This window comes from Nomascus leucogenys, chromosome 13 (assembly GCF_006542625.1).
Source record: "Nomascus leucogenys isolate Asia chromosome 13, Asia_NLE_v1, whole genome shotgun sequence".
Classification (NCBI taxonomy): Eukaryota; Metazoa; Chordata; class Mammalia; order Primates; family Hylobatidae; genus Nomascus; species Nomascus leucogenys.
The window spans coordinates 36,615,501-36,635,932 of NC_044393.1; the positions used below are offsets into that span (position 1 = coordinate 36,615,501).

At 46.6% G+C, this 20,432-nt stretch overlaps 2 protein-coding genes across 7 annotated transcripts in view; one reads left to right on the forward strand and one right to left on the reverse strand.

Moving 5' to 3' along the window:
- The window catches only part of PANK2 (pantothenate kinase 2), a 40,723-nt gene extending 26,591 nt beyond the window's left edge, over positions 1 to 14,132 (forward strand). For 3 of the 5 annotated variants that reach the window (XM_012511990.2, XM_030826338.1, XM_030826337.1), the window contains 3 exons: positions 788 to 911; positions 2,545 to 2,670; positions 7,465 to 14,132. In XM_012511990.2, the coding sequence (XP_012367444.2) occupies positions 788 to 911; positions 2,545 to 2,670; positions 7,465 to 7,515 (301 nt within the window). In that variant the 3' untranslated portion in view covers positions 7,516 to 14,132. The remainder of the gene's footprint in view (positions 1 to 787; positions 912 to 2,544; positions 2,671 to 7,464) is intronic. The other 2 variants (XM_030826335.1, XM_030826339.1) reach the window with 1 other exon arrangement.
- The window catches only part of RNF24 (ring finger protein 24), a 97,993-nt gene continuing 89,141 nt past the window's right edge, over positions 11,581 to 20,432 (reverse strand). For both annotated transcript variants that reach the window (XM_004090139.3, XM_030826340.1), the window contains exons 5-6: positions 19,205 to 19,284; positions 11,581 to 18,413 (exon numbers count right to left, since the gene is read on the reverse strand). In XM_004090139.3, coding sequence (XP_004090187.1) covers positions 18,275 to 18,413; positions 19,205 to 19,284 — 219 coding nt within the window. In that variant the 3' untranslated portion in view covers positions 11,581 to 18,274. The remainder of the gene's footprint in view (positions 18,414 to 19,204; positions 19,285 to 20,432) is intronic.

Genomic DNA, 20,432 nt, shown 5'->3' on the forward strand with positions numbered 1-20,432 from the left:
GATTTTATTGTACAGGTGTTATACTTTTGTTAGATACGTCCGTAAGTGTTTTATTCTCTGATGCTATTATAAATGAAACCATTGTCTCCATTTTGAGATTGTTTAGAAGTACAATTGTTTTTCGTATATTGGGGCACATGGCTTTACTAATAGAAAAATCACATATATACATGCTTGTTTACGAAGTTTAGGCACTTGGTAAATGCTGTTGATTTTCTGTTTGTAACATTGGCTCGTTGGTCATCACTTCCTTTTCTGATTGGAAAATGATTGTAGCAGTTCTGCTGGGCATGTGCTTTGAAGTACTTTATCTTCTAGGAAAACCTGAAATTCTTAAGCAGCTCACTCTGGGACTCAGCTGTCTGTGCTTTACTCTGTTCTGATAGAGCAGTTTACCAGATGTGCATGTGACCATCTGAGTGGAACAGCTGTGCAGTTGAGATGAATTGCTGTTAGAGGTGTTGTCCTGGAACTGTCTGGTTGCAGCAGCAATGGTGCCTTCCAGTGCAGCTGATGAGATTCTAACTGAATGTGTGAATATCTGGTATCAAAGCTAGATTTCAGTAGAAACCACAGGGAAAGCTGTCTGCTCATTTAGAATGTTTGAGGGCTCTGTTTGAAGTTTGCATTTCTCTTCGAGCAGGTGTTCCATTGCAAAATAAAAGGTTTGAAGATTTCAACAATGTTGCCCTAAAAGCTAATTTTATTTCAATAAAGTAACATTCAAGTTCTGTTGGGCTTTGTTGCCGCTGGTTTAGCAATGAGATTTTTTTTTCCCCCATCACAGCTTTGGAAACATGATGAGCAAGGAGAAGCGAGAGGCTGTGAGTAAAGAGGACCTTGCCAGAGCGACTTTGATCACCATCACCAACAACATTGGCTCAATAGCAAGAATGTGTGCCCTTAATGAAGTAAGGGTACATGGATTTCTTTAATTGCTCTAAGGAAAATACTGAACTTAAGTGGGGCCCATCACATGTCTGTTTTCTCAGAACAGTGCCTAAATGTCATTTGGGGTGGGGTTTGTTTTAGCACGAAGTTAAAACTCTTCAAATACAGATTAATTTTCTTTTTTTTTTTTTTTGTTTTTTTGTTTTTTTACTGAAGATAAACATTGCTACTTGTCTAGAGATAAAATGACATCTTTTGAGGAGAAAGTAGAGGAAGAGTGGAAGGTAGCCAATGTTCCAGATATTGGGGACTGTTGGGAGTGATGATGGATAATGATGCTGCATGTAGACTCCACACTCACTGCTGAGCTCTAGAGGCCCTAGGGAGGAATCCGGAGGAGGTCACTGAAGCTGGGAGAAGACTGAGCAGGCCGAGGAGTGCCCTCCTTGGCTCCCCCACCTCAGCAGAGCTGTGTCTTTGTGCTTTCAGCTTCTTTACAGTGCTGCCTTGTAGCATTCAGGTCAAGCAGCATTGTACAGGGCTATGAAAGAACCAAGAATGGACTGCCCTTGGGGAAAGAGGATCTAGGATCCAGTTGGTGCAGCTTATGGCTTGTCCCTGTGTGTACAGTTGTTAAATTATTCTTTTATTTTTATTTTTAAGAAGTTATTCTTTAGATAATATAGGCATGTAGCTTAAAAGGAAACCTCAAAAGGCACAAAGGATTTGTCTCATTTTAAATTAAAAAAATACTGTATCAGCATCAAGTAATTAAACATTTGTTTGAATATCATAACTTCTTTTTTCTGTATTGTATGTTCCCCTTCCTGTGCTTATGTATTTTCAGAAATTTTAGTTGGTGTGCATACCACAATTTGTATTTTGTACTTAAATATACATTTTGTGGTTGTATATTTATTTGATCAAGTTCTTTTATATCAAATAACACAGAGCTTGGCATTTGGTTGCTTGCTCATAACTCGGCAGTAAGCATTTTTAAGCATTAAGTTATTCTTTGGTTGAATTTTATGCTTGATATGGGGCTTAGGAGTGAGATTTCTGGTCTACAGAAATGATCATGCTCATGAATTTTGATGTTTATCATCATGCTTTGCACAAGGGCTGCGCCAGTTTAGATCATCTTTAGCGGTGAATGAGTGGATTAATTTTACTACAACTACTGATGGTGGTGGTGGAATTTCAGTTGCTTTTTTTGCGAGGTTAATAGGTCTAAAATTTTACTTTTGTTTGATGACTAGTGGTTTGAATTTTTCCCTGCCTGTTGTTGCTTGTATACTTTGCCTGTTTGTGTCACTGTCCTTCTCTTGGATTGGAGTCATACTGGTTTTGTTTGTTTGTTTTAACTTATCTGTATAAAACATTGTATTCAAAACTAGTTAATTGTTGGTCAGATTTAATACAAATATTTTTCCTAATCTGTTTTCCTCTCCTGTGACATTATCTAGCATGCTTTGCCGTGGGTTCGGAGTTGTCTGGGGATCAAGTTTAAGTAGCCCTGGACCAACTGGACTAAATTTGATCAGAAGTCAAATTGTTCCTAAAAGCTATGCACATGGTGCTCTATTTGGGGTAGCTTCTATGAGAAAATAGAAATTAAGATGACAACTAATTGCCTTTTTTTGGTGTGCTCAGAACATTAACCAGGTGGTATTTGTTGGAAATTTCTTGAGAATTAATACGATCGCCATGCGACTTTTGGCATATGCTTTGGATTATTGGTCCAAGGGGCAGTTGAAAGCACTTTTTTCGGAACACGAGGTAAGCTGACTTGTTCCTTGTGATATATTATGTACACAGAGGGCTTGTGGGTCACACTGTCATGGAACTTGAGGTAGAGGGTGGAGGTGAAATGGGCTGCAGTGTTTCTTTTGTTTTTTGTTTGTTTGAGATGGAGTCTCGCTCTGTCACCTAGGCTGGAGTGCGTGGCACAGTCTTGGGGCTCACTGCAGCCTCCGCCTCCTGCGTTCAAGCAGTCCTCCCACCTCAGTCTCTTAAGTAGCTGGGATTACAAGCGTGCGCCACCACACCCTGCTAATTTTTGTACTTTCAGTAGAGATGGGGTTTCACCATGTTGGCCAAGCTGGTCTGGTCTCAAACTCCTGACCTTAAGTGATCTGCCAGCCTCAGCCTCCCAAAGTTCCAGGATTACAGGTGTGAGCCACTGTGCCCGAACTTTTTTGGTAGTTTAACTTTGTAACATTTGAAAGCTGTTTCTTCCCTGATACTAATACAAGGTAAATTTTTGGTTAATTGTAAGCTTAAGGAATTTTAGAGAAAAACCCTTGATGAACATTTTCCTATAGTTCTGATGCCGTATTTTTGTCTGAACTATCCTTTATATTTTTTCTATTGCACTGACTGTGCCATTACTCTGGGTTCTGGTTTTTTCATTTTTTTCAGTGCCAGTTTTTATATATTGTTGTAATTCTTGTGCCAGTTATTCAAGATGCATGTTGTAAAAATGAATAGATCAGTAAACCCCTCAGACTAGAACCATACTATCATAAGAACTTAAGTACAATTGTAGACAGGCTGGAAATTATGAAATGGAAAAGAATCAAATTGCTCAACCTCATAGCCTGTCTTGGAAAGCACTCTTATTTTTCTTGTTTGGGGAAAAAGAAGCAGAGGTATGGAAAGGGGGGTAGGGGTTCTTTCTTCCCTTGGTTGTGGGGCAGTTGAACTATTCTTTCAACTGTTCTTGGACTTTAGATACTGTTACTACGAACATTTTTCAGAATTGTATTGCATATTTAGTTTAACAGTCTATATGAATTAAAGGAAATCAAAGTCCAGATAATAGCACAGATTTGAAGTGCTAGAGATTACTTTTTCCTTTAAAGTTACTTTAAGTTTTTCTTTTTAAGTTGCTTTAGTTCACAGTTGAAGTCCAAAGTACACAAATCCCCATATCAAAAAGCTTAAAATTGAAGTCATCTAACTTAGTTTTAAAATTCTAACATTACTGTATTTGTAAACCAGCACCGAATTGCCATTAAATTTCTTACAGTTCATAATGTTTCTGTATACATCTTTTTTTGTGATCTCTGACTTATTTTATTTTGCTTTATATTAGAATTTTTAAAACTTGAATGTTAGATCTTTTTCTGCTTTATTTCTGCCTCTTGTTTAACCTTTTCCTAGGTAGAACATGGAGATTAGTTTTTTTTTTTTTTTTGAGACGGAGTCTTGCTCTGTTGCCCAGGCTGGAGTGCAGTGGCGCGATCTGGGCTCACTGCAAGCTCCGCCTCCCGGGTTCACGCCATTCTCCTGCCTCAGCCTCTCTGAGTAGCTGGGACTACAGGCGCCCGCCACCACGCCCGGCTAATTTTTTGTATTTTTAGTAGAGATGGGGTTTCACCGTGGTCTCGATCTCCTGACCTCATGATCCGCCCGCCTCGGCCTCCCAAAGTGCTGGGATTACAAGTGTGAGCCACCACGCCCAGCCTGGAGATTAGTTTTTTAAGTTAACCCTAAAAAAAAAAAAACAGGCTGGGTGTGGTACCTCACGTCTGTAATCCCAGCACTTTGGGAGGCTGAGATGGGCAGATCACCTAAGGTCAGGAGACCAGCCTGGCCAACTATGGCCAACATGGCAAAACCCTGTCTCTACTAAAAATACAAAAATTAGCTGGACGCAGTGGTGGGTGCCTATAATCCCAGCTACTCGGGAGGCTGAGACAGGAGAATTGAATCTGGGAGGCGGAGGTTGCAGTGAGCTGAGATCGCACCACTGTACTATAGCCTGGGCAACAGAACGAGACTCTGTCTCAAAAACAAAAACAAAAAACAACAACAAAACAAAAACACCAAACAGGCCAGGCGCAGCGGCTCACGCCTGTAATCCCAGCACTTTGGGAGGCCGAGGTGGGCGGATCACGAGGTCAGGAGTTCAAGACCAGCCTGACCAACATGGAGAAGCCCTGTCTCTACAGAAAATACAAAAAGTAGCTGGACATGGTGGCACATACCTGTAATCCCAGCTACTTGGGAGGCTGAGGTGGGAAAATCGCTTGAACCCGGGAGGCAGAGGTTGCAGTGAGCCGAGATCGCACCACTGCACTCCAGCCTGGAGTTTCACAAGAGTGAAACTCCATCTCAAAACAAAAAACAAAACACCAAACCGATACCATCATAATAGTTATAAGCCTTCGTGAAATTCTTGGTTGCATTTTGTCCTTATTGCTCGCTGACTTTGTTTTTCCCACTGGTTAGCTTTGCTGGTCCATTTGTCCCTGTGTTTTCCATTTGCATTCAGGCCTTTGACTCTTGTGTTCATTTCTGCCCTTGTGGAACTTTGATTATTATTATTTTTTTATTTAAGTTCTAGGGTACCTGTGCACAACGTGCAGGTTTGTTACATATGTATACATGCGCCATGTTGGTGTGCTGCACCCCTTAACTCGTCATTTACATTAGGTATGTCTCCTAATGCTATCCCTCCCCCGTCCCCCCACCCCATGACAGGCCCCGGTGTGTGATGTTCTCCTTCCTGTGTCCAAGTGTTCTCATTGTTCAGTTCAGAACTTTGATTATTTTAGCCTCTCTGAGCCTTGAAATATTTTCTTGCCCTCACATTGAAGTCACTTTAACTTTTGTTGTGAAAGCTTCTTATAGATTCTCTCAAGCCTTTCCTCTTTCATCCTTTATTCTCATCTTAGCACGTTGTAGTTTATAAGCACCTGTTTCTGTTTTGATAGTAACATCCTAGTCTTCAGTGGACCTCTCTCTCTCTCTCTCTCTCTCTCTCTCTCTCTCTCTCTCTCTCTATATATATATATATATATATATATATATATATATAATGGTTTTTATCGTCTAAATTTTAATTATAAAATAAAAGGTACAGAAAGCTACCTAAAACAACTGTATAGTGAACTATTAAGACAAACAGCCTTGCCTCTGTATTTCAGCTGTGCCTTGTCCTGTAGCTGCTGGCCGCCTCACGTCACAGATTGGTGTGGCTGCCTTTATTTTATTTATACACACCAAAACCAAAGATGGTCAATATGCCTTTCTTTTGTTTTTGCTTTTTGAGATGCAGTCTCACTCTTTGTCAGCCAGGCTGGAGTGCAGTGGCGCAGTCTCGGCTCACTTTAACTTCTGCCTCCTGGGTTCAAGTGATTCTCTTGTCTAAGCCTCCTGAGTAGCTGAGACTACAGGCACGTGCCACCGCACTTGGCTAATTTTTGTATTTTTAGTAGAGACACGGGGTTTGCCATATTGGCCAGCTCCAGACCTCAAGTGATCCACCTGCCTCGGCCTCCCAAAGTGCTGGGTTATACCTGTGAGCCACTGCGCCCAGCCAATATGCCTTTCTTTTAAATTGCCAACTAGAGTGTGACAAGAAAGGCTTTGGCCTCTCGTTTGATCACGTTTCTTGAAGAAGCTTTTCGTGAAAGACAGAGTGGTGGTTATTTATGATGTTTCAGAGACTTACTTTTAAAAAATCCATACACAAGTCTTTCAGGATCTTCTCATTCCTTTTTTAGTTATTTCTTTTAAAAAGTAGTCTGATACCTTACCTTACAGGTTGGAGACCCTGATGGATTCTGCATCGTTTTAGGATTTGCCTCTGATTCTTGCTAGCGTTCTCTTTCCTGTCATTATGGGGTTTGCCCTGTTTTCTCTAATGTGCTATTCCTGTGTTTTGGTTTTGAGTTCTTGGTTGCATGCGACCTGACTGCTGGCTTCTGGAGACAGTACAGTGCTTGTCCTCTCTCAGCTGCTGCTTCTGTGTCTCAGGAGGGCTGAGGGCTGCCCTCCCTCAGGAGCCTCCGTGCTTCCTCAGGCTTTGCTCTTTGTTCTGTGCCTCTCTTCACGTTGCCTCTGGGTGGTGGTTTTCATTCCTGTGCTGCCTGCTTCTGGGCCAGTGATCCAGGTGTCTGGTGACCACTTGGGCACAGCTGGTTGGCTGCTGTGGGCACCTCAGCTTCCCGTGTCCTGTAGGGAACTCACCCGCCGGCCTTGCTCTCCACATCTCTTAACTCCTGTGTCCCCTTTCTCGGGGATGCTGCCCCCTCCTGCTGTCCTGTCCTCTGTTAGGGGTGAATCTTGAATCCATCTTATCTCTTACTCTCCCTCCCTCCCCCAGCTCAGTCGGGTTCTCACCCTCTGTGACCCACTCCCCAACTTCACCTGTTTCATTGCACTTCACATCCCACCTCGCCTTCATTCCTTAGTTGTCTGGAAATGCTCCAGGCCTCTGCTGCTTCTCACCTCATTCCCCAGAAACAGTCAGGTTCTGTCTCTTACCGGAGGTAACTGAGCTGCTGCTGGCCTCATAGCTCCTGTCGGCCTCACTGTGGGTTTGGTTTTGCTCTCATCACAGTGGTCTGAAGTGCTTGGATAGTCTAGGACATCCAGCCCCCTCCCCAGACAGGGACTCCTTAGGGTGTCTGCTCCCAGGCTGGCCTTGGCCCTTCTGGGGTGCTCAGGAAATGGGTATGCTGTGTGAAGGGCAGTGTTGGCTTTAACACTAGTCATCATGTGTAAGGTGATTTGAATAAGTCTAAGGAAAATTGCACTTATTTTTGGTGTATTTTCTTTCAGGGTTATTTTGGAGCTGTTGGAGCACTCCTTGAGCTGTTGAAGATCCCGTGATCATTACCTGGGGAGGGGTTCCTGACACCTTCCACAGTGGGATCTGTGGACTTTCATTTTTTTAAGAGACTTACTCAATTTCATGACTGTGTACTACCTGAAACAAAGTGAGAAAGGACACGTGTATTTTTCTAAGTCATCAAGATAAATCCTTAAGAATTCAGTCTAAACTAGCAACCAGGAAGGAAAAATATATTAAAAACAACAAAAAAGTGGCCCATGTCCAGGCAGTGTGAGGATTTGCTGTATATAAGTTGCCTGCTTTGTATTTTTGAAATCTCTGCATCATTCACTGGAGATGCTTCCAAAGAGAGCTGCTCTGTGTTCAGTTGACTATGGTTTTGTGTCCTGTTTGAACTTGCTGAATGTAAGGCAGGCTACTATGTGTTATAATCTAATCACAATTTGTCAATATGGTCTTGGCAATCATCTGTGCATTACTCTGGTTTGCATTAAGCCTGTGTGTGAACTTAAAAACGTGTTTTATTTCAGGGTTCTGCAAAATTAATTGGGCAGGTTAATTGTGTACCTGAAACTTAACAAGCAGTTTTTGGAAGGGCAGTTCCACGTTACTTTACACTAAATCTTGGGAATGAATGTCTGGAAAGATGGGGCTTTTCTTGGCAGAATTTCCTTGGGTAGTGGGAGGACTGTTCTGATGCAAGTGGGTACACTGGCAGAAGCAGCACAATCTGGAAGACTAGCACGAGTCAGAAGGGCCAGTAGAATCGACACCCCCTCAGGGATCGGGGGAATCTGGTTTTTCTTTCAGGCTAAGTAGAAAAGGAAGAACTGAAGTGTCTGTCAAAGAACTCATGGGGAGTAGGGGGTCCTTCAGGGCACTGTGGCACTTGGGAGGTGAGGCTCAGAAGACTGCCTAAGGAGAGTGCCAGGCTGCAGGTGCTCTTGGGTAGGGGCTGAAGCTTTTCTTCCTGCTGTGCAGAATAATTTCAAAAGCCTTTCCCAAGGAGAGAATGCACCTTTTATATCTGAGGTCTCAAGTGATGCCCATATTGCTGTTGAAGGCAATGATGGGCCTGTACAAAGCAGCCTTGGACCAGGGAGGAAAACCCCAAGGCTCTGCAGCTTCCCTGCTCCCTTCTGTTTAAGGCTGCGGTCAGGGAGGGATGGGCAGGGTGCCAGCCGTATGGAGGCAGCAGAGACACCCGCGTTCCAGCTGGGGCAAGGGGAACTGATATGTGGGCTGTGGGCTGTTCCACTAGACATGGCCACCTCTGCATATGGGCCTTGGCACTTAGGAAATATGGGTGCTGCTGCATTGGGACCTTGTGTGGGTGCGGAGCAGGATGGCTACTGCGTGGAGGGTAATTTTGTCCCCTGGACAGTGATTGGTGACCCTCTTCCCTGCTGCTGCTGTTTCCAGGCTCCTGGCCTATACTACCTCTGACGCACTAATCCTGAGTTCCTCTGCCCTCCTCTGCTGCCAGCGGCGCTCTTGGTGGCCTCACCCTCATCCAGTACCCAGGCACCAAAGATGACACCACCATCCTCCTGTTTGTACCACAGGGTGCTGCTTCCTGGGCCAACTCCTGTGAACTTGCTCAGTTCCCATGGAGACCCAGGCCAGGGCCTGCCCCTCTGAGGCCCGTTTTGTGGTCCTGCTGCCTCTGCTGTGCTGCATTCAGGAGGTTGTCCACTGCTCGACGTGGGTCATCATGCAGCCCTTGCTGTTCCCACAATTTGACAGAGAAGGAAACTGAAACCCAGATGAGTAAGCCTGCCCAAGGTCACTCAGCTGGAAAAGAGCAGAGCTGGACTCAAACCCAGGACTGTCTCTGGTGCCTGAGTTGGGAAGATGCTGTTGATGTCCCCTTCTGCCTCGCTTTGAGCTTCCTCCTCCCTGGGCCCTCCCCCTACTCTAGAGAAACTAGTCCATTCCCTCATGTTCCACCTTGTGCTCAGTAAACCCTGTCATTCCACAGCAGGGTTTTTTTGTATGTGTGTGTTTTTGTTTTTGAGACAGAGTCTCGCTCTGTCACCCAGGTGGAGTGCAGTGGTGCGATCTCGGCTCACTGCAACCTCTGCCTTCCACGTTCAAGCAATTCTCCTGCCTCAGCCTCCCGAGTAGCTGAGACTACAGGCACACGCCACCATGCCCGGCTAATTTTTATATTTTTAGTAGAGATGGGGTTTCACCATGATGGCCAGGCTGGCCTCGAACTCCAGACCCCAGGTGATCCGCCTGCCTTGGCCTCCCAAAGTACTGGGAATACAGGTGTGAGCCCCTGTGCCAGGCTCACATCAGGGTTCTTGATAGGCCACCAGTGAATCCCATGCCACCGAATCTGGCATTCACTTCACAGCCTCATCTCAGTTCTCACTCAGCAGAGCCCTCTTGCCTGTCCTGCCACCCAGGCTAATGTTCTGGTTCATTCTCTGCTGACAGTTAGCTGTGGCTGTCCTCAGCCTCAGTCCTGGGTGTTCCCAAGCAGTCATCAGTTTCACCTTGACGGATTTCCAGGGAACACTTCAGCCACCCCTTACCTCTGAGCTCCAGGCCCGAGACACTGCCTTCTCTCTGCATTTGTTGATCTGTGCAGCAATGTCCACATCCTCGTCCCAGCTTACTGCCGTCTCACCACCTTCAGGTTGTGAGGTGCCCATAAACTCTGCTGTTACCATTGCCACTTCCCTGTCTTCTCAGCAGCTATCCCTTTCAGTCTGCCTTCCACTAGTGGCCATGAAGGGGGCTGTGACCATGGTCCAGGTGAGAAAGGAAGGCCTGAACTAAGATGGGAGAAGTGGATGGCCAGAATGGAGAGGGGAGAAGTGGATGGCCAGAATGGAGAGATGCTTAGAGGGCTGTGTTGGGAAGTGGTGACTGGATACAGGGGAGGGAGGGGAGATAACAAGAGGGCACCTGGGCTCATTTGTGGACTACCTGATTTTGAGACTCCAAATAAGCACTGGGTATTTGGGTTGGAGATACAGAGCTGAGAATGATATGCATGTGGGTGGGCAAAGCAAGGGGGATTTCATGAGTTCTAAGGTAGGGTGAGAAAAATAACCGAGAGTTGAGCAGTGACGGAAGAAGCTGCAAAGAAAACGACTGCTCAGGGAGAGGCTGGCCAGGGGCCTATGGCTCAGGGGACTGAAAGAAGAGGAGCTCTCTGGGCATCTCAATTGAGGTTGCCCACATTTGGTTGCAAGATCCTGGCCAGCCTTGATGGAAGCTGGGAAACCACAAGGCAGAAGCTGACTTGGAGAGGTCCTACTGAGGGGTGGTGAGGAGAGCAGCAACAGCCACACAGGAAGGCTTCAGACGTTTTTTCTCCTGACACTAGTTATTTCCAGGCTTGGGATATAGCTAGGGGCTTGGGGTGGGGGCAACTCTTCAGGGTGGTGTGGCCTGTGGAGGAAACAGGCTCAGTTCCACTACTTCAGCCAGGTGCAATGGCTCACGTGTAATCCCAGCACTTTGGGAGGCTGAGGTGGGTGGATCACCTGAGGTCAGGAGTTCAAGACCAGCCTGGACAACATGGTGAAACCCCGTCTCTACTAAAAATACAAAAATTAGCCGGGAATGGTGGTGCGCGCCTGTAATCCCAGGTACTCAAGAGGCTGAGGCAGAGAATTGCTTGAACCCGGGAGGCAGAGGTTGCTACAGTGAGCCAAGATTGCTCCACGGCACTCCAGCCTGGGTGACAGCAAGACTGGAAAAAAAAGAAAAAAAAATTCTGCTATTTCAGGTCACCCTGGTGCTGGCGTTCACGTGGAAGACTGCTTATCTGTATCCAGCTGTTTGCAGAGCTCAGGGAGGCCAGGGGCCTTCAGCCTCCACTGTACTCTGCATTCCAGGATTCTCTGTTCTCTGGCTGTGGTGGCCTGACACACTCTTCACCACTGACCCCACCCCCGCTTGCACACCATGCCACAGGAGGGGGGGACAGGAGCTTCCATCACTATCAATCAACCAGTACTAGTTACCAGCTCTGATAGAATCACTCACCTTGAGTTTCCAAGTCTTGCTGAAGGTGCTTAAGTGGCACATGGATGTTCCCTCTGTTCAGAGGCATATGCACAACACTTAAGTATTTTTCAAAATTTGCTTTTATTTACACGTTTGAGTCAATTACATGCATGTTTTATTTTTTAAAGAGTGATTAGCAAAATGCATTAAAATTTTAAAATAGCAATTAAATATACAAAAATATAGCTTACAAAAAACTGCGAATGTTTAAAAATATTCTGCTGCAGAATTTTTAGTGTACAAACACGTCTATGAAACCTGAGGTTCAGCATTTCATAAACCTTTTTTTGAGGGAGTTACACAATACCTAGTGAGGAAACCCGAGGGCCAAACTACAAGACGAAAAAGTGCCCCGTTTCCTGGCAATGATGTCAAAAGACCAAGAGGTGACAGCTACCAGCAACACTCTAGGAAGACAAGCTGTCACCAGAAGGGAGTTCCTAACACTTGCCACACCTGCTCCCACGACCCCCCCCCACCCACCCACCCAGTAGGGGCCTGGGAGGGCAGATGGAGAGGAATGGTGTGCAGTGGGCCTGAGACGCAGATCCACCAGGCTTGGGACTGGCACAGGGAGCTGAGAAGAGTTCCCTCAAAGCACAAACAAGTCCGCTGACAACTGGTGGGGCCCTTATAGTCACAGAAGTAAGGACTGGATGGTAAGCCAAAGGTGCTGACGCTTGGTCAAAAAGTGGAGTACGTCATCTTTGCATCTTGTAACAATTTGGGCTCTCTAGCCGAATTGGCAAAGTAAGGTTTACTGAACAAACCTCTCTTTTTCTTCTGATATCCCCACTCAAATGGAAGCACATTCCCCAGCACATGGGGATCCCTTATTAATCTTTACTAAAGAACCATGACCCAGCATTTTCCAGTTATCAACTGGATATTTAGGCATGAATCTGGACATGTCCATCTCCTTAAGAAATCTCTAACAGCTACAAGAAAAGACACACCCAGGGCCAGAGTGCCAGAACAGTGGAGGTGATAAGAGAATTTTTTCTCAAGTTTTGGGTTAGGGCACCAGTTGCAATTTTAATCCAGGGGAGGATCTGGGTTGCTGCTGTAGTGGGCAAGTACACCAGGGAGGTGGGTGTGGACAGAGGCACTGGGCAGCTGCTGGGAAGCGAGGCACAAGTCTCTGCCCCTACTCTCAGGACTGCCTGGAGGAAGCAGTTCTAACTAACTTTCATCAGCGGGGACAAAAATGAACTTAAACTAAAAATATTATTGGCCGGGTGCAGTGGCTCACGCCTGTAATCCCAGCACTTTGGGAGGCCGAGGTGGGCGCATCACGAGGCCAGGAGATTGAGACCATCCTGGCTAACACGGTGAAACCCCATCTGTACTAAAAATACAAATTAGCTGAGCGTGGTGGCGGGCGCCTGTTGTCCCAGCTCCCAAGGCAGGGGAATGGCGTGAACCTGGGAGGCGGAGCTTGCAGTGAGCCGAGATCGTGCCACTGCAATCCAGCCTGAGTGACAGAGCGAGACTCCGTCTCAAAAAAAAAAAAAAAAAAAAAAATTGTTGGGGTAATTTCTGTTGTCAAATGGAAAACAAGGATAAGGAGAAAATTCTGTAGGAAGCATTTTCTTTTTTTGTGTGTTTTTTTGAGACGGAGTCTCGCTCTGTTGCCCAGGCTGGAGTGCAGTGGGGATCTTGGCTCACTGCAACCTCTGCCTCCCGGGTTCAATCAATTCTCCTGTCTCAGCCTCCTGAGTGGCTGGGATTACAGGCATGCGTCACCACGCCCGGCAAATTTTTGTATTTTTAATAGGGGGTTTCACCATATTGGTCAGGCTGGTCTTGAACTCCTGGCCTCAGGTGATCCACCTGCCTCGGCCTCCCAAAGTGCTGGGATGTTGCGATTACAGGCGTGAGCCACCGCGCCCGACCGGAAGCATTTTCTTTTCAAAGTGTGTGCATAGAGTGAAGAGGCCAGCCTGGGCAACAGTGAGTTGAGACCTGTCTCTACAAAAAAATATGAAAATTAGCCAGGTGTGCTGGTGTGCACCTGTAGACCCAGCTACAGACTGAGACAGGAGGATCACTTGAGCCCAGGAAGTTGAGGCTGCAGTGAGCTACAATGGTGCCACTGCACTCCAGCCTGGGTGACAAAAAGACCCTGTCTCAACAATGAAAAGTTGGGAGGGAAAGGAAGTAGCTCCATGAACTGACACTGGACATTCAGGCATATCCACAGTTAAACATGAGACTCACTGTGCACTTGCTCAGTAGCTAAGATGTCTGCCCCACAAAATAGAAGCCTTCAGTTGCTGCTGCTCAAACTCCTGCATCAGAGACACAAGAGCTTGCCTAAGAGACCACAACAGTTGTAGCCACACATCACCACTGGTCCTCACTTGGAACTGGCCAAGGTGAGGGAGGGGCCAGCAGCTGTCCAGGCACCTGCAGAGGCTGCTCAGAGCTGGGAGAGGCCTGTGCCACTGCTGTCAGCTACAGAGCCTGATCTTGAGCATCCTGTCACAGATAGAAAGTCAATCAGAAAAATCTGGTTGTGCTCTTGGATTAGCTGGGCATTTGGGGTAAGGGAGGGACTGCAGATTCTGATTTGTACAGAAAACTAAAATTTCAGTATGTTGCAATAAAATGAAAATATGTCTTACTCAACAGGAGTGTGATTGCAAAAACTTCCCCCAATTCTGGGTTCACATTTTGTATTCTGATTTCTGGGATGGCTCTTCCCACATTAGTAGGAGCGTTCCTTGAATACACTTGTCTGGTATCACATGAGTAGAAAAGGAGAAAAATTATATACACACATACACATGTGTACATGCATAAATGACCTCTGGAAGGATACTCAAGGAACAAAGCAATAGTAGGTACTCATGGAGTGAGGAGCTGAGCTTGCTGGGCTTCAGGAACTCAAGAAAGGCTTTTAACTACTTTATGATTTGTGAACCACGTGAATGGATTACCTATTCAAAACATTAAGAAAGAAATATTCAGCACTGAACAACCAAGTCAGAGTTCACTGTGGGCAAAGGCAGAGATGAGCAAGGAAGAAAGGGGCCAGGTGAACCTGGGCCTCAGGGAAAGCCCCTACAGCTCAGGAGGCTTTTTGGCTGAGGTTCTATTCCTATCATGATGGCAGAGGAGCCCATGTAACCCAGATGATGTTATGTGGTATCAGCAGCCCCCATGACACCAGGCCTGCTGCCCGCTAGGCTCTGGGCACCAGCTAACCCTCATAAGAGGTGCCAGGGATGTCATTACAATCCCTGGGTGGTAGATAAGGAAAGAGACTGAGAGGCTAACCTGCAGAAAGGCCTAAGGCTAGTGAGTGGCAAGAGGCGATTCCATCACTGTCTACCTAGAGCTCTGGGGATACCGCCCTGGATGTATTTCATAATTCCCAAAAAGCCTCTCAGAAAAATAATTCCTAGTTGTTCAAAGTAGCTTAGAGCGGGATCAGGCCATGGAGATGACATGATTTTGAAGTGGGGTTGTGAAAAAGGACAAGACCTGAGGCTATTCCTCTGATGGATCCAAGGGACTTGGCACTGGGGAAAAGGATCTTCTTGTCAAGAACAGGGTATCCGGCAATGGTGGGAGGTCACCTGTATCCCTCAGCTCAGACCTTCCCAGAGGCCACCTGCCCCTATTTGGCCATTTCTGTCCTGCCTTCCCTGGCTAGGCAAGCACAGGCTTCAAGGACCTTATCTGCCAGGGACAGGCCTAACCAAATCACACGTGGCAAAGAAAAGCAGCAGATGTCAACTTCCTAGTGTCTGATACTGACCCAACCAGGAATCAAGTCAGGCTGGTTTTGTTCCGTTTCTGAAGCCGGCTGAATTCAGTTGTCCCCCTAGCAACTACTAATGATTCAGCCACCCATGGAGTCCAGTTGGGGCTGAGTTATGCTCCACTAACTCATAGCAGACCAGCAACATTCTATCTTTGAGCTGCTTAAGAAACACACAAAGGATACCAGCCAGTGGTCCAAGAGCAGACCAGAATCCCCATGCATCTACACAGTAACAAGTCCCAGCAACTCCTGAAGATAGATGCAGAAAGGGTGACTTTACCATGGGGTTCGAGTCTGAGCCAAGAGAGTATAAAGGGGTCGCTAACTCATTCTTTAAAACAAAAAAGGATTGTCTTTCAAACAAAAAACCCTGCGATTTTAATGAGAATTAAAGGAGGATGTAAATTAAAAGGCCTATTTGTCTGTACAGCAATGCAGATGCACAGGCCCATCCTGGTGGAGGACCCAGATGCAGGGAGCAAATATTCGGGTTGTGTTGCTAAGAGTTGCAGGAACTACTGCTAGTGATACTAGGCTTGCTGCAGGAGGACGTCACGCTGAGAAAGGGAGATGACTACGAGCAGAAAAAGTACTCTCACTGTTCCAGCTTCCAGCCCAATCCTAGCAGAATGAATGCATTTTAAAATCACTCCACATTCACATGTGCTGAGAAGGTTGTTAGTGGTCCCTCATCTGGGCAAAGCAGACCCAAGATGGTGCCAAGTGCAGAGTGCAGAGCATTCTTGTGCTCTCCTCACGGCTGGAACTAACTGGGCTTTGAGCCCTGGTCCAGTGCTACGTATCAACCCCCTCAACAAGCCTGTGGCTCTGACACGGGGGGATCAATTAACTTGCCTCTGTTCAAATACACAGACTTGGTGAGGCTGTCTTTTGTTAGTACTGATGCACAAGGACAGAAAAAGGCTGCAACTTTCAGTTGGGAGAATTCTATAAAAGCTGTGAGCAGCAATAATTTGCAGTACTGATCATATGAAGGGAAAAAATATTCTCTTTCCTATTAGAGCCCCATAACAGAGAGGTGACACCTGTCCCAAGGCCATTCCATGGAAAATGGTGGCTGCTGGCAATTAGGCTAGTCCAGAAGCAAGCCTCCTTCTGACATTGGTCACTGAAAACAGTTCACTATAAACGGGGTGTTTTGTGGCATTCAACTCTGTTGTGCTACAAATAGATAATGCAAAAAGACGGTGAAAGTAGGAGTGCATAAATAGTTTTTGTCGTGGGTACCAGACAGGCTAAGGCTTTCATACAAAAATATTCCTCACTTTCCTTGTCCTGTTTAGGAAGCAGTCCAGTTGGCATACCACGAATAGGTCACACATAGGAAGTGGCCTATTTTGACCAATGGATTTGTAATTTTCCAAACTGGATTCTGTCCAGCACTTTTCTACACTAATGGAAATTTTCCTCCTCATCTGACCCCAGCCATCTGAACCAAGGACAGGTTCCCTCTCCTAAGAGGACAGAGGTTGGATTCCAGAAAAAAATCCTGGAGTCATGCCAAGAGCAGAGTAGCAAAGCTCCCTCCATCCATTCTCCATGTCACGCAGACTGTATTCCTAATGAAAAACTTCCTCCACTCACACCTGTGGGATGGAGTGGAGCAAAGTAGTTGACGAGGAATTGAGGCAGGCGCTCCTAAGATGGAGGGAGGCGGAGAGCAGGGCTGTGGAAAAGAATTTTCCATCTGACCTGCTACTTGCCATAGCTAATTTATACAATATTCACAAATCCTAATGGACTCTGAGTCATTTCTAGAAAAGTTGGACAGAAAGAGCCAAAGAGCAGCATGCGTTTCTCTCCTATAAAGACACTTTCACTTTCAGTTTCGGAAGTCCAAATACTGAGGCACACACCATTGGTGGACAGCCCTGCAGGAGCTTCCTGAAACTATTTACAATTCTAAGTGGATCACCAGCTTCAGAATTACACAGGGATCTTATTTGGGATAAAGTGTTAAAAAGTGAATGACAGGCTTTTTTTTTTTTTTTTTTTTTTTTTTTTCCCCCGAAGCAGAGAGATAGGGCAAGAGAGAGATGGAAGGAGGAGGGGGAGAGGCCAAAGGGTCGGCATTCCCTTCATCCAGCTGGGCCAGGAGCATGGGCCATTCTCAAAAAGCCACTGCTCTTTGGAGCCACTCGAGGGGTTCACAGTGGCTCCCTCCTGAGGCAGTGGCAGTGGGCCCACAGCAGCTACACTGGAACCACAGTGCACATGTGGGGATGTGGGCAGCCTCCTGGATCATTCAGGGACAGTGTGGACTCCGGGCCCACCCCCTGCTGGGACTCTGGATGGGCCTCACTGGTGCATAGGAGAGGGAAATGATAAGAGGAAATGGCTTCTGACTAGGCCTTTCCAAGCGCATCTAATGTTTTCAGCTTAGATGATTTGATAGCAGGTGTTGTAATCCTGAGGGGGAAATGGGTGGCGAGGGACACGGCTACTCAAAGCCAAGATGGCCTTATCAAAGGAATATAACATGAGCCTTGTGGGCACTGCCTCACCAACCACTGGTGGCTGGTTGTGCTGGTTTTACTTGGCTCAAGGGCTGTTGGGAGGGTTTGCTGCTACAAAGGCCTGCATGGCCTACATAGAAACCCATCCATCCGCAGGTGGGGGTGTGGCTTTAAAGACCTGCTCTTAGTTCCCTTCTTTACCCTCCTGCTTGACATGGAGACGAGGCTCCAGGAGAGAGTGTAATGGAGTTAATAAGAGACCCTCATGAAGTTTCTTGAGGCAAACCCGCAGGCTCATCCACTCCTCTTCGCTCGGCAGGGGGTAGCGTCAAAGTGCTTTGGTTGTCACAAGACCCAGACACCTAGGTTCCCAGCTTGGCTGGCCCAAGAGTTCTTCATGAGGCAAAAGAAGTGGCAGCTGGTGACCTAGGTAGAGAGCAGCCAATACAGACACCACTTGTGTTCCTCCTGGCTCCACACAGACGTCGTGTCCAGTAACAGTCTGATCCTTGCGGTAAGCTATACAATGTTCTCTGCCCCGGGAAGGGGCCCCTGAGGGGGTCCACGGTCCTGCTTACTGTGCAACTGGGCCAGCTGTAGAACCGGCATGTTGCACAGGGGACACACTTTACGAACCTCCAGCCACTTAATAAGGCACCTGCAGAAGGAGACACCACAGGGGGAAGACGTCAGTCCTATGCTCATGGCACGGCTGTTTTGCTGAACATCTCCATATCTGTCACCCAGACAATGTCTGCTGTATGGTCCAAGGAGCTCCCCTCGTAGGTGGTGAACAGATGTCACCCCCTGGAGAGAGGGAAGAGACAGAGGGAAGGAGGGGGGAGAGGCCAAGGGGTCAGCAATCCCCTCCTTCCAGAGCCTCCCATCTTCCACGTGTGAAGCCACAGATAGTATGTGATACCTTCAGTTGCCCATGACTTCTTACAAGAACAAAATACACTGAGGAGGGATGTGAGAAGTAGGAAAATAAATTTTTCTAACAGAAATACAAAACAAAAAATTATAAGGAGAAATATTAATATGTCTGCAGGAAGTGGGAGGAGACGGCCCCACACTACCATTTATATCCAGACTTTATTTATTTTGATTTTAAACAACTATGGTTTTGATTTAAATAAGTTTTTAGGAGATGAGGCTCTCACTGGAAAGTTCCAGCTAAATAGCTGTTTATTGCTTGGGCTCCAAGTGTAGGCTCATTTTGGCTCTCTGCCCATAGTCCTGACGTGGTGGTCACGTTCCACCACTCTGCTGTCTCCTAATGTCACGCACACACACACACATCCCACCTGTAGGGTGCTGTCAGCTTTCTGCATTACAGACCAATCATGAAGCCATCAAGCTTGTCTGGCACTGCCCTAAAACCCAAAAGAAGTTGGTCGATGTGCCTCAAACTCGGGTCCCATTAAATAATTCCATACCAATACTTACTTTCTGTGGAAGGCGTGCTTACATGGACAAATCCCCAACTCATCTCGAGGCTTGAAGTCTTCTAGGCACACTGCACAGAGCTGAAAGACAAATGCACAAATGAAGCCAAGTGTCTGTTAAGGACCCTCCCAGGTACAAAGTAGAGTGCAGGCTCCTAAAGGCTCAACCATTTGAAGGGACTCATGAGACTCTTATCTTAAAAAAAAAAAAAAAAAGAAATGAATGAATGAATAAACGACTGAAAAGAAACAGGCTCAAATAGATGAGCGTCTCCTGCTCTTCCTGTTCCACATCTTCAAGGAGGTGGGCAGATGGGAGAAGACAGAAAGCAAGAGGCAGCTGCCTTTACTTCAGTGCATCAGAAGTGTGGGACCGAGGGAGGGTTACTCTCACATCTGCCAGCGTAACCTGCTGTCCTTTTCCTGGTGTGCTGAAGAGCTGAGGCTCCCTGGGTTCTCCACCTTGTCAGCAGCACAGCCTGGCTCCCAAGCACTCACTGAAAGGGACCGCTCAAGCCCTGGCAATCTTTTCTCCTGTTTTTATGTACAGCTTGCAGTAACACGCTATTTATAGTTCCTGGGGCCTCCCACTTTGGCACTGTCCTTCTGTCAGTGTCTTTGTCATATAAAAAGTTACTGAAGACTCAGTTAACTCATGAACATGTGCAGATGGGACCAGGACTGCTCTCAGCCGATGATTAGTCTCCATGGCTTAGAGAGAGGCCTTAGACTTCGTATCCAGGGGCTGGGTTCTAACACTGTTTCCTGGGCATTCACCAGGGCCCGTGGATACCATGTGTCACCACACTGACCCATTTTACAGACGAGGAAACAGAAGCTCAGGAAAATAATGTTGCTTGAGGCCATTAAGTTGGAGAGTGGCCAGGCCTGGCTGGGGACCCATGTCTGTTGCACTGATGTGCTATTGTGCCATTTCTTTCTCCTGCCCAGTGGTTGAACTCCTTCCTCCCTACTTGCTTCCTTGTCCATTCCCAAGGATCCTGGTTCAGGCCATCACCATTTCTAGACTGGACTGTTGATGGCTTTGCTGTCACTAGTTTCTTAACCTATAACACGTAACCCAGTCTTCTTAGGTTATGTAACATGATCTAGGCAGGACATGTGGCTCTTGGTGCACAGCGAACCGTGCCATGTTGGTTTTTAAACACCCTTGCTGAGGTAGTTTTCAGGGCCTTGTGTGTATGAGAGACAGGATCTTCACAGGAGGA